Here is a 16,000-nt window from a genome sequence, read left to right as displayed (position 1 = left end):
AATATTAAGAATTTGCCTATAATAGTATTATTAGGCATCGATAACAAAAAAGTATATGCTTACCCTTCGCCATTTCTTGTCTGTACTTGCGTTCCACGAACTGAAAAGATAAAGTTGTTTTCAATGAGAACACGAACAGCATGAAAGTATTATAATCTTGATGAGTGAATCTGTAGCTCTTGTTTGAAAACTAAACCAGTGGATAAATAAGTCTTTGTAAAGTAATGCTAAAACAAGGCTTGAAAATGGCGAAATATGATTATACAATGAGGGCATTTCAAGCTATAACAGGTTGAACTCTCTCTCTCTCTCTCTCTCTCTCTCTCAACTAGGTTATACATCCCAACCTGATTAATATCAGATCTCCACTGTCATACGTGAAGACTAGCTACGATGTCGTAGCCTCAACTTGATTTGTTGTGGTTGAGGCTACGAACTGATCCCATATCATGTAATGGAGCAAAATAAAATAATCACTAAAGTCAGAAAAACAAACAGTGTAGAAATCAACTACATAAGTATAATCATGTTGTGAAAGAAGTTTGGCTTATTTTGAATTTATTAAGCCCTTACACGATAAAATAAATTGGCATGGTTACTCTAACCGTATCCTGTCCGCCATGACAGATAACGTGACACTCTCGCCGTGACCTCTTTTCTACGTAAGGCTTGCCAGACCATATTTTGGATATTCTACGCTATATTATTATCAATCAAGTGCGAATAATCGTTCTTGGTGGAATTTCAAAGTTGCCGATAAACCGAATTTACTTTTAATGCGCAGAATTCCTGACCTAAACGGCACCAAATTTTTACTATGATTTGTTTACATTTCCAAATAAGGCGTCAATGTCCTTATATGGCACACAAACAAATGAGGCTGAGAACGGAAGCAATCATTATTTGAAATAACATGGCGGACGATCTAAACGAAAATATCGGCTAAAAAATGTGAACGAGATTTCACAACTATTTCTACAATGATTTTCGATACTTCCGGTATTAAATAAGAGGAGGACTACTCAATTTATTGAATTATATGCAAGGAATATGTTTAAAGTTTTATTATTAGGTTAAAAGAGCGCCGGGTGTGAGTCACACCCGACTTGCTCCATTAACACGTATATGCTCATCTTAGTACCCTGTCCACGAGGTACGAGTAAGGGTACTAATATTAGTACTAACGTGAAGACCTGACAGCGACCGCGTACGGGTCATGTTCTGGTGACCTGTGTGCTAACCATAATCGCTAATTTTATTAACCTATCAGTTGAAGTCTTATACCTTTGTGTTTGGGAGACTGAGTAGTATGGCTCAAGAGCATCAACGCGTACCGAACAATCTGATTCACTTTCACATTTCTGAAAGCTGCATTTCCATTGGCTAATTCAAAGATCGCCAAAGCTGTCCCCTAAGCGGTCGCTGTCATATCTTCACGCAGGATGGTGGAGATCTGATTTCAATCCGATTGTTATACAGCCAATCCTTATAATACCTTCATCGAGATTTCCCTGGATCAGGAGAACAACTGGGATACTTTGAAGAACCATAGTCCAGCTTGTCTACAGCAAAGTAGCTCAGTCAAGAAATAAAGGGTTATTTCAAAATGTTTGTTGCTATAGTGAGAATTGCATTTTCTGAGTGACGCAGTGTTGTAATAGGAACTAAACGAGTTCAGGTAACCAGCGCTTTACAGGACACACGGTACTAATGGTATGGAAAATGGGAACCAGCCTGGAAATGGGTGAACAGAAAATAGAGTCTATATGGGTTTGGCTGACCAGGACTGGTTAATAACGTAAGTTATGTTGTAGGAAAAATAATCTTTTGAGAGTTTGTCCTAGTTGCAAATGAAGAAAAAAATAGAGAAATTATTTTATTGATGGAATTTCAGTCCTTTAACAGTCTTGAGTTTGGAAAACTCATTACAAAAATTAGCACCTTACTCTTTGGTGCGGAATTGAAAGCACATGTTTCAAACACATGCAGGTCCAGAAAATGCCGCGGCTAATATCCTTTCCTCTACACAGAAGCTGACATCCAGATTTCATCCATACTGATAAATATATAGGTTTGAGCACTCAAAAATTTTAAGTTATTGAATTTTTAATATCATGGTGTTTGCATATGTTTACTATGGGAACTGAATTAGTACCTTGAGCCCTACATGTCTCCAACTAGACATATAATGGCGGTACGGACGGATATGTCAAACGAGTGGACATTTTTAGTAGAGTTGCCAGATCCCGTCAATCTGGCACCCGATTCTAATTTTTTTGGTATTGCAACGCTTTAACCAAATGCAAAATAATGCTAGATTTTGCAACCACATACCTACTGTTGTAAGAATTACATCCATCAACCGTTTTTGTCCTTGTAATTAAAAATCACTTGAAAACAAATGGTTGCAGAATATGGTCTTGTTTTCTATTCGTTTTAAAATCGACCAGAAGGCACTGACAACACACACACACACACACACACACAGACATATATATATATATATATATATATATATATATATATATATATATATATATATATATATATATATATATAAGGCCAGGTAGGCAACCCATTATCTAGGTGGGTTGGATATACATATAAGCAATTTTCTAAAATGGGATTCACAATGATTTGTTGTGGATTACTTGGTACTACCAACTTGACGGCTATGCTGCCTTGGCGTATGGATGATTAGCACTCGTTCTTTTGGACAAAAATAATTTGCAAGAATATTTTGAATGGCAACGAAAATATTGGCGAAGAGCTATATTGAATTAGCACTCGCCTATATAAATTGGATATTCTGACAACTTCTAACTACAGTGAAAGAATTTTCAAGGCCTAGGAATCGACGAAGAAATACTACTGAACTTCAACTGGGCTCACGCGGCAGAAGTTAGCCCCATTCGACAGATTGATGGGATCAATTGTGCTGAAAGTGTACATGCATTTGATCCTGGTGAGGTAACACGATTACTTTCATCTTTGCTCTTAAAAAGTCCACACCGTCAGTATGCATAGGGGCTGAGAGTGTGGGTACGGGGATTTTTTCTCAAGCAAAACACTTTCTTTTACCACAAGATAATAATACAAAAATATAATCAGACGTTCACGGTATTACCAGTATAACGCGGTATATTTTTCCTGTGGTGCGTAACACGGTACGTTTTCACTGTACCGGTCCATCAGTAATAAATGTACGGAACTTCCCGAGTAATCTTCGTTATATATATATATATATATATATATATAATATATATATATATATATATATATATATATATATATATATGTTCTGACACATACTAATTTTGATTATTACCAATATAATTACGTTCATGATCCTTTAATTACATGTTTAACATGTGCGATGTATACCAATGTGGTGTCCAAGTGGCATGTGGTGAAAGATATTCCATTAAAATCCAAATTTTGAGGGGAAAATTCGGATTGAAAAACAAAACTAAATATGTTTTATTCATTTTTTAGCGTATGTTAGTTTGTTAACAACATGTATTCCTTTGTAAGGCTGAGCATTATTGTACGATTTTCAGAAATGCCGTTGTTTCCTGCTTAAATGTTACATAATTTCTCTAGTCCACTACATATTTTCCCATTTGCCGAGTCAGTATGTTTTATGTTTACGAACCTTCTTTGCAAATATCTTGCACGGGTGTTGACACCCACCTCAGGGTGTCTCTATTATGTCAATATTATAGATTGTAAATTGTATGCCACGGTCACACCACTTAGTTCTATTTTTTTATACCCATCTCCCTAATGTCGGTACAAGGTTTTTTACGGGGTGTCAGCTATAGTGTTAGCTTAATCAACTCAATTTAGTTACAGTTTCTAATATTCCAAGTTATACAAAAATTAACACAAAATTAGCAAATGTATCAACCATATGGAACTGACAATTTAATTTCTTGGGGGGGGGGGGCTGCGATTTTCTTTTGAGATGGGATATTATATATTCTCTTATCTCAAAATTAGTTTATCTTCAAATAATATAATGGATATAGTAGGGTGTTATTTTGCTATAAATCTGAGCAAGATATTTTATCCAGACGGATTTTTTTCTTTAAAATAACGCTAGGCCTCTGTCTCATAATATTCAATTGTAGGCCACTAATATAATTGCGGTTCATGTATGTTTATAAATACTGCGCTACAAAATTGTCAGGGTACCTAGCTCTAAATACAATATATATAGCTGGGTATTTTGTCTACAAAACACAGGAAAGATATTTTTCAAACTTGGGGATGCTGGGAAATACTGCCCCTCTACCCACGACTTTTAAAATGAAAACAGACGGTCCCACAAAAAGTTAAGACAACCATCAGCAAGAGTCGAACCATGCAAGTTTTAACAGTTTAGCTGTATCCACAATACTTTCATCCCAAACTTATAATGACCAATCCCTGGGACATCCTCGAGTTAATGGTGTACTGATACGACAGACAACGCACCATGTTCAGATATTTAATAGCTTTCTGAGGCAAGATCCCCCTGACGAATTGATTTTCAAGCTAACAACTAGCCAAGATAATGGAAGTAAAACAGCGGTAGTATTTCATCATTTACATGGAGCAGTTTTGCTTCCATCGATCACAGCAGAGATAAGGCCGTATAAAATGGAAGCAACAACCGGGATTCAAACGAGATTTTGCGACAACACACCATAAAACGCCGACAGATCTTTGCTATTATCCAAAACAACGATATGGGCACTTTAAAAGAAGTACCAGCAAGCTAACTAAAAGCACTTTCTAGACAAAGCATGCATTTATAAAATATCGACTGGCTATTAAGTAGGCATTAGCTTCGTAAATTATAAAAAATGAAACTTTCCAAGGGCATCTGCTAAATCTATTGACTAAGTTTTGCATGGAGATGCCGCTAAACATGATTTTCATTGCTTTAGTTACCTGACAAGGAGCCCTCCACACAGGTTCCATACGGGGACGCATCACGTCTGGAGAATATGGGACCATTTATCCTAGATGTCGGTGGTCATGCTCCGTTTTAATAATTAGTCTAAAACTAAAGTTTAGAATTAAATCCAAATACGAGATCTTTATTGTCGACCGCGTATAGACCATGGGTCTGCAACCTACGGCACGCGTTCCGCAGTTTTGTGTGGTATGCGAAGGGCAACCAAAAATCTCGATTTTAACAGTGTGTTACTTACTGGTGGCACGCGCTCGTTCATTTTTGGTAATTAATCCGGATAAAAACGGCACGCTATGTAACATAGGTTGCCGACACCTGCTGTAGACCTTATAATCCGTCTATCGGCAGTACACTTTTATGATGCTGAATTTCTTATCAGTTTATATTTCTCTGTGCTTCAAAAAGACTTATCAACAACTTATTTTCAAAGAAAAATATGAAACGTTAAGATTTATTCTTGCACAACTTAAATGTCATTAAGGTACCACTCTTACTGATTTAAAGAAAATAACAAAACAACTGGAACCATTTACCTTTAATGTGTTTATATACAGAACGCTGTTTTATCGTGAAATAATCTACAAGCTCAGTTTGCTAAAGCATAGTGAAACGAGTTCCTAATCTTTTTTTCATAAAAAAAAAATACACCACCATTATTCATAATACACACAGATAGTCTTCCACTAAGGAAATATATATAATTCACTTGTTGCTACGAACAGCATTACAAACTGATATGACATTTATCAAGATTTGAAATGCAAGGTTTAGGGTCTAATTTTTCTGTTACAGCACATCCCTTACCTGTATTAAGACGAACAGAATTAAGTTAAGTATGTTCTAAGTTATTCTCCCTGAATCATGAGCATATTTTATGTATATATTTGAACTTGAAAACATAAATAGCACATTTATCACAGTGAACTAACCTGAAGGATATCAAGATGGATATAAACTGTTTTCTGACGAAAAATCGGAGATAGCTGGAACCATGTTTTTGCAACTGAACCTTGTTCGCCATTTCTCAAGATGGATAGAATAGCAACATTTACAGCACCGATTACCGACGTGAAAATCACGTACATCAAACAATACATTTTGAATGGGCGTAGGAATATGTCCTAAATTTCAACAGTCAAATTCAGAAACTGTTATCGTCTGGTCATTTGAAATCATATCAGAATTATCAGTTGCGGAATGTAGTCCCAGTCTCTTTAGGACCATTTTGTATATTTGGTGGTGATACAAGAGTTAGATTTGGGCATTCTTTGTATTGATTTAAAGGTAATTGTCTATTCTTTCTAATTTGAGCAGTATGGTGTGGTTGTCTGTGTACATTTTGGCGACAGTGTACCCTCAAAAGTACGAACCCTAATGGGTTTATCGGTAAATAGGCACTCCTATTTATCGGTACTCCTGGATATGCACATGGAACATAGTTTTGGTTTTGTTTGTTTGTTGTGGTTTTTTTTTTTTGGGGGGGGTGTTATATATATATATATATATATATATATATATATATATATATATATATATATATATATATATATTAAGAAATATCCTTCTACATAAAGAAAATAGCAATTATAAGAATGGGAAAAAAAGCAAATTGGATCAAAGAAAACTAAAAAAATAAAATAAATGTCAGGCTGTAAAAACCTTTTAAAACACGTTGAAACGCCACGCCGGAAGCGTTGTATTTATGTAGATTCGTTGAGAGATGTATCAACCAAGCATTGTAGTTGATGGTTCAAATAAGTTCTTTGGTTGGTAGGCTTGTTGTTTGAAGGGTTGACGGTAACTTGTTTATATGCTTCCATTGGCATTTACGAAAGTATGCACTTTTAATACCATAATAAAGTCTAATATAAATTTCAGGTTAATGTAACATGATACAATAATTTAATCAAAGTTACTACTGAATATGTATGTATTATAGTTAAGGAGTGGCATTTCGTATATCTAGCTGTGCTTAAATTCCAATCTAATTCAATATCAAATTTCCAAGTTTGTGCCGACGTGACTTTGAGATATAATATATAGATACAGCCTAGTAAAATAAATGAAAAGGTAAGTGAGATTGCCATTCTTATCATAAAGTTTGATGTCATTGTCCTTTTTTTACTTGTCAACTGCCCGCTCTTTCATATATATGCATATCTAGTTATCTTGACTATCAGTCCTTCTGTCAATCCGCCCGTCTATTATCTATATACTGGAGAGGTTTGGTATTTCAAGGGGTATTCTGAAGGGCCGGCCGTTTACAATATTGTTTTATAACTATTAATATGTTTCGCTAATTCTCAGTATCAGAGTCTGTACTTTTTAAGTTTGCTTGTTATAATTCGTTAGATAAAACCATGTCAAATTTCCATAACATTTTTCATTAAAATATAATAATGATGTTTGTCTATGACTAATGAATGACTGATGATGCACATGAGACACCGCACTGCCAACGTAATTAAAAATGAATGGGATTCTAACATTATATAAAATAAAGAGCTTCTCTAGTCTATCCAAGTGACCTTCTGTGGAATTGAACTGCTTTTAATATCTATGCACTACTGATGGTGGAAAAGAAAAAAGAAAATCGCAAGCGTGACGAATATCAATCTCAAGTTCATGCATAAATTAGAAGACAAATGGGTTACCGATATAACAAAAAAAAAATCACCTCCATGTGCAAGACAGTGAATATTATGAGCTGGTCCAATCAGAACATTGCCGTTGAAAGTTTAATGTCATATGTCCAGAATTCCAATTTCACGTGTTGTATAAAAAATTCTTGTCCTTAAAGTTCCATTTTCTAGGTCGAGATTTTAGATTGTATCTGTTGAATTAAACAGAAGTGGCTGAAAGTTATATTTTCTATGTCGAGGTTTTAGATCGTGTCGTTTGAATTACACTGCGGTGGTTGAAATTTCAATGTCCTACGTCGAGAATTCATAATTTACGTACTGGTTCAAAGAGTTTATGTTGAAAGTTCCATTTCATATGTTGAGTATTTAGATTTAATCTGTTGAATTACACAGCGCTGGTTGAAAATTCGATGTCCAATGTCGAGTGTTTAGATTGTACCTTCTGAATTCCACGGCAGTTGTTGAAATTGTAATGTCATATGTCGAGAGTTTCAGTTTAACATGTTGAATCACATTGATTGTGCTTAAAGTTCCATTTCGTATGTTGAGTTTTGAGAATGTATCTTTTGAATTACACAGCGGTGCTTGGACATTTATTTGTGCTTGTCAGAATTGCTATTTTTATGTGGTGAAATGATGTGTTGGTGTTAAAAGTAACATTACACAACGTCCAAATTAACAATACAAAATAATATCTAGTATTAACATACGCCATTCGTGAATTCAGTTATGAGGCGACATTACATTCATGCATTTACAGTTGGAAAGTTACTATTCACAGGTCGAGAATTATTATGCATTTATTCGCTAGTCGATCGCGTGAACAGACCGCGTTATTTTTAAACAAGGAGGCAGTTTCTCGTTGCTGTGAAATTCAAGAGGTAAAATCTTAATGCTTTCCATCGGAAATGAAACTTTCATCACAAACAGTGTGTGAATTAGGGATTCTCAACATATGATATTGAAATTTCAACCACCGCTGTGTAATTCAAAATATACACCGTAAAACGTCGACATAGGAAACATAACTTTAAACCACTGTATAATTCAACATATAACATCTAAAATCTCGATCTAGAAAATGGAACTTTAAGGACATTCAATTTGATCCAAGACGTGATATTGGATTTCTCGACATACGACATAGAAGTTTCAACAGCAACTTTCTCACTGGACCAGCTTTTGTCCGCTACGGCGCCTCATACAGCTTTTGTCCGCTACGGCGCCTCATAGAATATCACGCCCGTTGTTCGAATAGCGGGTAACATTTACTTCACTGCTCAAGGGATGATATTAGCATATCTTCTAAATCCGATAACAACGGTTTATTTTTCTTGGCAAAGAATACGCGCATATCATTTATAAAAACTTTCTCTGGAGGAAGATCACCACCCCCAAGTCGACTGGTAAACAGCTACATGTAAATAGTTGTATCATATAAAAGAATTTGCTAAAATTAGAACGTCCTATTGCCGCAGTACAGTATTTTACAGCCTGTAGCTCAGAAATATTCTCAGTTAAACGTCGACAAATTCACTCAAACATGCGGACGTTTATGCCAAAGCAAATCTACTAATTTGTTTTTCAATACCATTTTGTCCACCACAATCGTATATCTTAAATATTTGCAAAGATAACTATAAATAGCCCACTTTACTCCTCACAGTACGTCTCTCTCTCTCTCTCTCTCTCTCTCTCTCTCTCTCTCTCTATATATATATATATATATATATATATATATATATATATATGTGACAGTATTGGTCCAAACAGTCAATATGTCATACATGGTTGAGCTTGGACAATGGGAATGTATAAAGGGCCGAGATGTTTAACGGGAATGTATAAAGGGCCGAGATGTTTCACAGGAATGTATAAAGGGCCGAGATGTTTAGCCTGACAAAAACGAATAACGCTGTGGCAAAGAACTTGGTTCGACAACCGTTATTGTTGGCAAGGTCAGACCTAATCCTTTTAAAACCCAAATAAATATCTCAGTCCCTGTAAACAGATTATCTTTCGAAACGAGATTTTAATTGTTCCGTACGTTTCACTTGTTGTTGGGTCGATTATGCTCACCTTATGAATATAATTTCCTCAGCATTAAATTTAGAATGACAGACTGGCACGGGTGATCCTTAATGTACGGCTAAAAATACGCTGTTCTCTTCCATATTAAAAAGAATGCGGTTTCATGCCGATTCTCACGAGAACGTTACAGAGAGATACATGATCTCGTGAGAATCGGCGTAAAAGCGCAGAGATCATGTAAACGTACATGACAATTAACATACGAATTATTGTATTTACTTAAGACTTTACCTACTAATCTACCTGCCTATGCACTTGCCAAACAATCTGAGGATCGATGTATTTTATCCTCACAACGCTAAAATGAAACGGGGTTTTTCGTTTGTCCGTAGCTGTCATTAAAATATAAAAGAAGTACAAATTTACACCACACGTTTTATAGCTATTCTCACATCTCGTATACCAACAACTATTTATCATGTACGTAAAGGTGTGTGTTCAAATTATACTATCGGAGCAGTGACGGCCGGCTACGGAGGTGTGTTCTTGGGCTAGGCACTTTAATAATCGATCACTTAATTTTTTGGCGGAGGGGGTGTCTTTCAAGCTTGAATATTTTATTTTCTTTTACCTGGAGATATAAAAAAAATATCCAATCAATACACGGAAATATAATGGCCTTTTGTGCACTATAATCAGAGCAATACTATTTTTGAAGCAGTTCGAGAGCCCTAAAATCAAAACCAAATCACTTGAACTTGATTTTTATTTCGATCCAACCGGGATTTTTCTTAGTTCGTGTACATATCGTCTCAGTCGCACATTTGCCTGTGTTCAAATCCGTTTATTGACACGTGAAACCTTTCATTATCTATTGCTTCTTGTAACATCACCTTTTAGCAAAATGTTTTTTTATTTGCCTTGAGGCGTATCGATGAGGTCAATACAATCTGGCGCATTCATATGAAAGTTACGGGGAAAAGTAATAGCTTCGCACCATCTCTGTATCTGCCTTTTTTGCGCTCTCTCTCTCTCTCTCTCTCTCTCTCTCTCTCTCACACACACACACACACAGACACACACACAGACATTCACACACACACACACACACACACACACACAAACACGCACATAAAATGTGACTGATGACTGATGACGTATGCATCGGGGATCAACAGAAACGGCACATGTGCCTTAGAATAGACTGGTGTTTATAAGCACCAATATTTTAAAATGTGTTCACTAGCAATAATAATGATTGGACGGCTAGTGGACGAAAAAACGGTTTGCAAAGAAAATTAACTTGTATGACGTCAGGAGAAATTGCTCTCTGTTGCAACCATATAAAACATGTTTGTCTTTTGGTAGCGACTACCTGGGAATTAGCTTTGATGCGATTTATCTCTCTCCTCTCTCTATCTCTATCTCTCTCTCTCTGAACTTGACCCAAGGGTCCAGCTTACATTACTGTGTTTATTGACACATGCCAAAACAAATGAACCCGAGTTCAAAATCGTTACCATTCAATGTAAAGGAATTATTCTCTCATTCTGCCTCGCTCGGCCTTAATACTGGAATGCTCTGCCACACCCACAACAACAACAAAAACAACAAAACATAGTGGAACATTATTATCTTGCGTACCTTGTTTGGGATACCTCAACGTAAACTTCCACGGCACAATACATGAAGGTTTATGCTGATGTAGATACATACATACATACATACATACATACATACATACATACATACATGCATGCATACATACATACATACTCGCTCATTCTTGATGGAGAAAAGAAAAACAATACCAAGTCCTGACCTGTTGTTTGATGTTAACAGTGAGAACTAGCTGTGTAATGTACGGCATGAAGACCAATTACATGCTACTGACAGCTGCTCAATTTAACATACTTGTTGTCGGAGGGACGGGCGCTATATATGAGCAAATAGGTAATACCGCTTCAAGTCTATCCAAACACTACTGTTGTACACATGTAGCTTTCAGGCCATATCTTTTCCTCACATGTGTAAAATGTCATTAGTATTTCGAGCATAAATATAATGACAAAAATTACTGAATCAATTATACTATTGGTTTTTATATTTCCCATTGCTTCATTGCTTTCTAATTATCTCACTTAAAATAAACATTATCAATCTTTGTAGACATTTCATTATATATATATATATATATATATATATATATATATATATATATATATATATATATATTAAGCAATAACCCTACGTATCCATCAATAATATATTCTTTCTTTGTGAATATTTGAAATTGTGAACCATTTATCGGATTACATATATACACCCATCTATCCGTACATACATACATACATACATACATACATACGCATTAATGCATATACAGGCACACATAAACAAAAGCACATACGCAAGTACGCAAGGTTCATTAGGCTGGTCACGTACATGTTTCTACCTAATTAAAAAAATATATACCTACATGCATATATACACAAAATTACATACATACAAAGATGTTCAATGGTCTGGACGAGTTCTATAACATTTTTACAGTCATTATTTATATGATAGTACGTATTCTGTAAAGCGATACACAAATATGGTTAAATAAGAATGGATCTAAAATTAGATCGGAAGCATTTGTTCTAAAATTAAAACATAAATCCGTGCTACCTTCTTGAATTTATGTACTGATGATATTAAACAAGACACGAGCGTATTCTGTTTATTACAATTACACAATCAAAATTGTATGACAAATCAAGCTGGTTCCTTTTCGAGACCTCAGCGGTTTTCTATTTTCGTTGTTTTGTTTTGGGTTTTCTTTCTTGTTATTTTTTTTTTTTTGGGTGGGGGTCTTTTTAACCAGGTATATCATAAAGGTAGAAAACAAGTTTAAGAACAATGCGTCCATCAATTTATTGCACCCTTATTTCAATATCAAGCAATCCAATACAACTGCCAAACAAGTAACTATCTCATTAGAGAAAAAACGAGGCACATTATTTGTGTATATTCATTTTATTATAAAGCAAATAAAACCTGCTAAAAGTATTCATGAATTAGTGAAGATAGTAAATATCATCACCCGTGAAACGTACAAACAAAACTATACTGTAAAAAAAGAATACAAACACTGTAATAGTTTGAAATAGACAGTGGATGAATAATGTACATGTTTATCTTTTTGTCCTTTTGATTAATGCTCGATAATACCCTAATATCCGTATATACTAACACCCACCTACACCTTCCAAGACTTGTCAGGTTCAGTTGTCATTGTAATTTGTAACAGAAGAAATCGACACAATATATAAAATTTGCTCGTACATTAATTAGTTTGTTTACACACAAATAACCATTTAGCACCATGTAGGACAGGAGGCTTTTTAATATCAAATATGTTATCACGTATGCACTTACCAATTCCAGCATTCGAAGGAGCTGTGAGGGGGTTTCTACACAACATTGTTCCCCTTCTGTGCTATGTTTTCTGACAAATGCATCTAACATCATGTCTTCTTCTAAGCTGGGTCCTAAACGAATCTGGTCGCATGGGAGACATAGTTCCTCACGTTTCAGTATTTTGTTGATTTGTTCTCCTACTTTCGGTTTATGAGTATGGTGCTCTATATCGTGGCTTAAATTTCCGTAGAGAACTGCGACTACCACAATCAAAATGAAATCTCCAATAATCACTACCACCGTCAATCCAAATAAATAACGTTTAATCTGTCTTAAATCAGCTGCTGATACAGAATTTGTGTTCGGCATGCCATTGTTTAAAAGATTCTTTGCACAGTCCTTTTCTTGATCGGTCATTTTTGATAAAACTGTATTTTATTCCTTCCGAAACACCTCCGAAGAAATTTTTCTCTAGCGTAACGATCCTATACTGTGAAAGACACGCTGCATCTGCAACAAAAGGGAGCAAGTTCAACAGATAACAACTGTTATATGTTCAGTGGAAATTTAACAAAAGACGAGAAAACGGCACAGTGGAATGAATGAAACGTGTACTTCAAGGCCTATCCTACGCTGTTTACTGAACAATCTCATATGAAACAAGTCCAAACATTTGAAATAAAACCCGCAGAAAACGGGGTATTATAGAGTACACATTTACACAGCCTTCTCGCTCTATCTACCAATACACACTAACAGGCAATGTGTTCTGTGTCAGCGTTGTTGGTATTAATTGATCACATGACCAGCCGGTGCGCCAATCGATCGTCGCCATACATGCAGTATAAAAATAAACCCAGCAAAGTCAAAGTACTGGATTAATGTTCTGTGTCGTGAATGACAGTAGTGTTCAAAACGTTTTGACTCTTGTTAAAATAAAGTAAATATTCATTTACTTCAAACAAAAGTGTACCGCACATGAAGTGCAATATAAATTTACTGCTCGAGTTTTACTCGGATTTCTCTATCCGCGTATGTTCGAATCTAGGGCTCGACTAATGTGGATATCTGAGAAAGCTGCCAGTAGCTTCCCGTGGGTCGGTCGTTCATCTCTACCAGTTAAGTGGCCGCCATGTATATAGCCTATCATTCCCTGAGAATTGCGTTAAAACAATAAGAACAAAAACAACAACAACAATAACAATAGGATTTTGATCCTGAAATGAAACATCTTTTAAGAATGAGTAACAATCTCTCTCTCTCTCTCTCTCTCTCTCTCTCTCTCTCACACACACACACACACACACACACATACATACACGCAAGATCCCAGCGAATCTATATTACTAGTAAACTACACGTTGTTTTCATCCTCGTCGACATCTTCACCATCATAATCAACTTTTCCTTGTCATTAGATGATGATGATGATGATGATTATTTAGTAGTAGTAGTAGTTTTTATTAATATTCTTATCAGTCTTTTTATCGTTTCAAATTCATATTGAATAACACCATATTATAGATTTAAAGTTAAAATACGTCAGTAAAAGATATTACTACCTAAATTTCTAACACTTTCCGATTTATTCATAATTTGTCATAACATTATCATGTTTACAAGCTTTAATAAAACAGCTGAAATCCTTGAAAATATTATGTGAGTGTAACTTATTGTTTCCACATAGAATCGATCGATAACAGTAATCTCTTGATGTCACGCCTGTGATTACAGTTGTATCTTATCAATGATAAAACGTAATTTCATATATCGTGTGATATCTTCTCACCGATTACATTTTATGAACAGCATTATGCACTGATAAAAACGCCTTTATTGCCGCACTAAACTGACCGTCGTGAAATCTTTTCCGTGACTCGCCTTTCCTAAGTAACCGCACCGGTGGTCTAGTGGTTAGAGCGTCCGCCTCGGATGCGGGAGGTCATGGGTTCAGTCCCCGGCAGAGTTATATCAAAGACTTATAAAAATGGTACTAACAGCTGCCTCGCTTGGCGCTCAGTATTAAAAGGTTAGTGTTAGGACTGGTCGGCATGGTGTCAGGATAAGTGACTGGGTGGGACATCACGCTACATTTCTGAGGCTTGATGCCCCAGTGCTTGACATCACTATAAACTGTCACACTGCAGACATCGTAGCGATATGATTGATTCTTTTTTTTAAAGCTACGTTAAAAATTCAAATCACACACACAAACATTTCCTAGGTTATACACGGGTTGATGGCTGAAAAGCTTCAAGGAGGCAATGTATGTCAATTTAAGAAGTTTTGATGTTCTTTATATTTTGCGCTTCAATAGCCTTGCCAGTTTCAAATGAGATTCCATTTTCTAAATTGTATATCTACAGTGGTGTACTAAAGGTAAATGGCGTCCGGGGCCACGATGAAGGACCAAAGGTATTTTGACACCACCAAGACCTCTGCCAGTGACGTAAGGTAAATGGCGTCCGGGGCGACGATGAAGGCCCAGAGAGGTTTACGCGCCCTATTATCTCTGGCGCCCGTGGTTTTGGCGTCCCAAGACGTTTGGTGCCTGGGTCAACTGCCCCCTCCCCCACCACATTTAATACGCTACTGCATAGCTGCTCTGATAGGTTAGAAACCCTACGAGATTATCATACTAGTTGTGAAAAATTCATTACTTATTAGTTTAAAGTAGTGGTTCCCAACAAATTTCGGGACACCGCCCCTTGGTTATCCTTAGCGCCCCCGTACCTTACCCCGTAATAAGCATTAATCAGCATTAGTGCCGCCCCTCGATAATGGCACTGCCCTAAGAGGGCGGTACCACCCAATTTGGGAAACACTGGTTTAAACGAAAGAAAGAAGGTAGTTAAATATTTAAAATTCATTATTAATTAGAGCAAATATCCCCCGTAATGTATTACAAGTTTCAATATTGAATTACATGCAAATGAAAATAAATATGAAAGTTGGTCGC

At 36.0% G+C, this 16,000-nt stretch overlaps 1 protein-coding gene across 1 annotated transcript in view; it reads right to left on the bottom strand.

Annotated features, from left to right (window-relative positions):
• LOC149799522 (tumor necrosis factor ligand superfamily member 10-like) overlaps positions 1-13,784 on the bottom strand; it is a 56,243-nt gene extending 42,459 nt beyond the window's left edge. The window contains exons 1-2 of the mRNA XM_089958869.1: positions 13,060-13,784; positions 64-100 (exon numbers count right to left, since the gene is read on the bottom strand). Of these exons, the coding sequence (XP_089814995.1) occupies positions 64-100; positions 13,060-13,458 (436 nt within the window). The 5' untranslated portion in view covers positions 13,459-13,784. The remainder of the gene's footprint in view (positions 1-63; positions 101-13,059) is intronic.
• Between the last annotated feature and the right edge of the window lie 2,216 nt (positions 13,785-16,000).

This window comes from Sinohyriopsis cumingii, chromosome 5, assembly GCF_028554795.1.
Source record: "Sinohyriopsis cumingii isolate HCF-2022 chromosome 5, ASM2855479v2, whole genome shotgun sequence".
In the NCBI taxonomy this organism is placed as follows: Eukaryota; Metazoa; Mollusca; class Bivalvia; order Unionida; family Unionidae; genus Sinohyriopsis; species Sinohyriopsis cumingii.
Note: the sequence above shows the minus strand (reverse complement) of the source record. Positions and strands in the feature narration are given on the sequence as shown.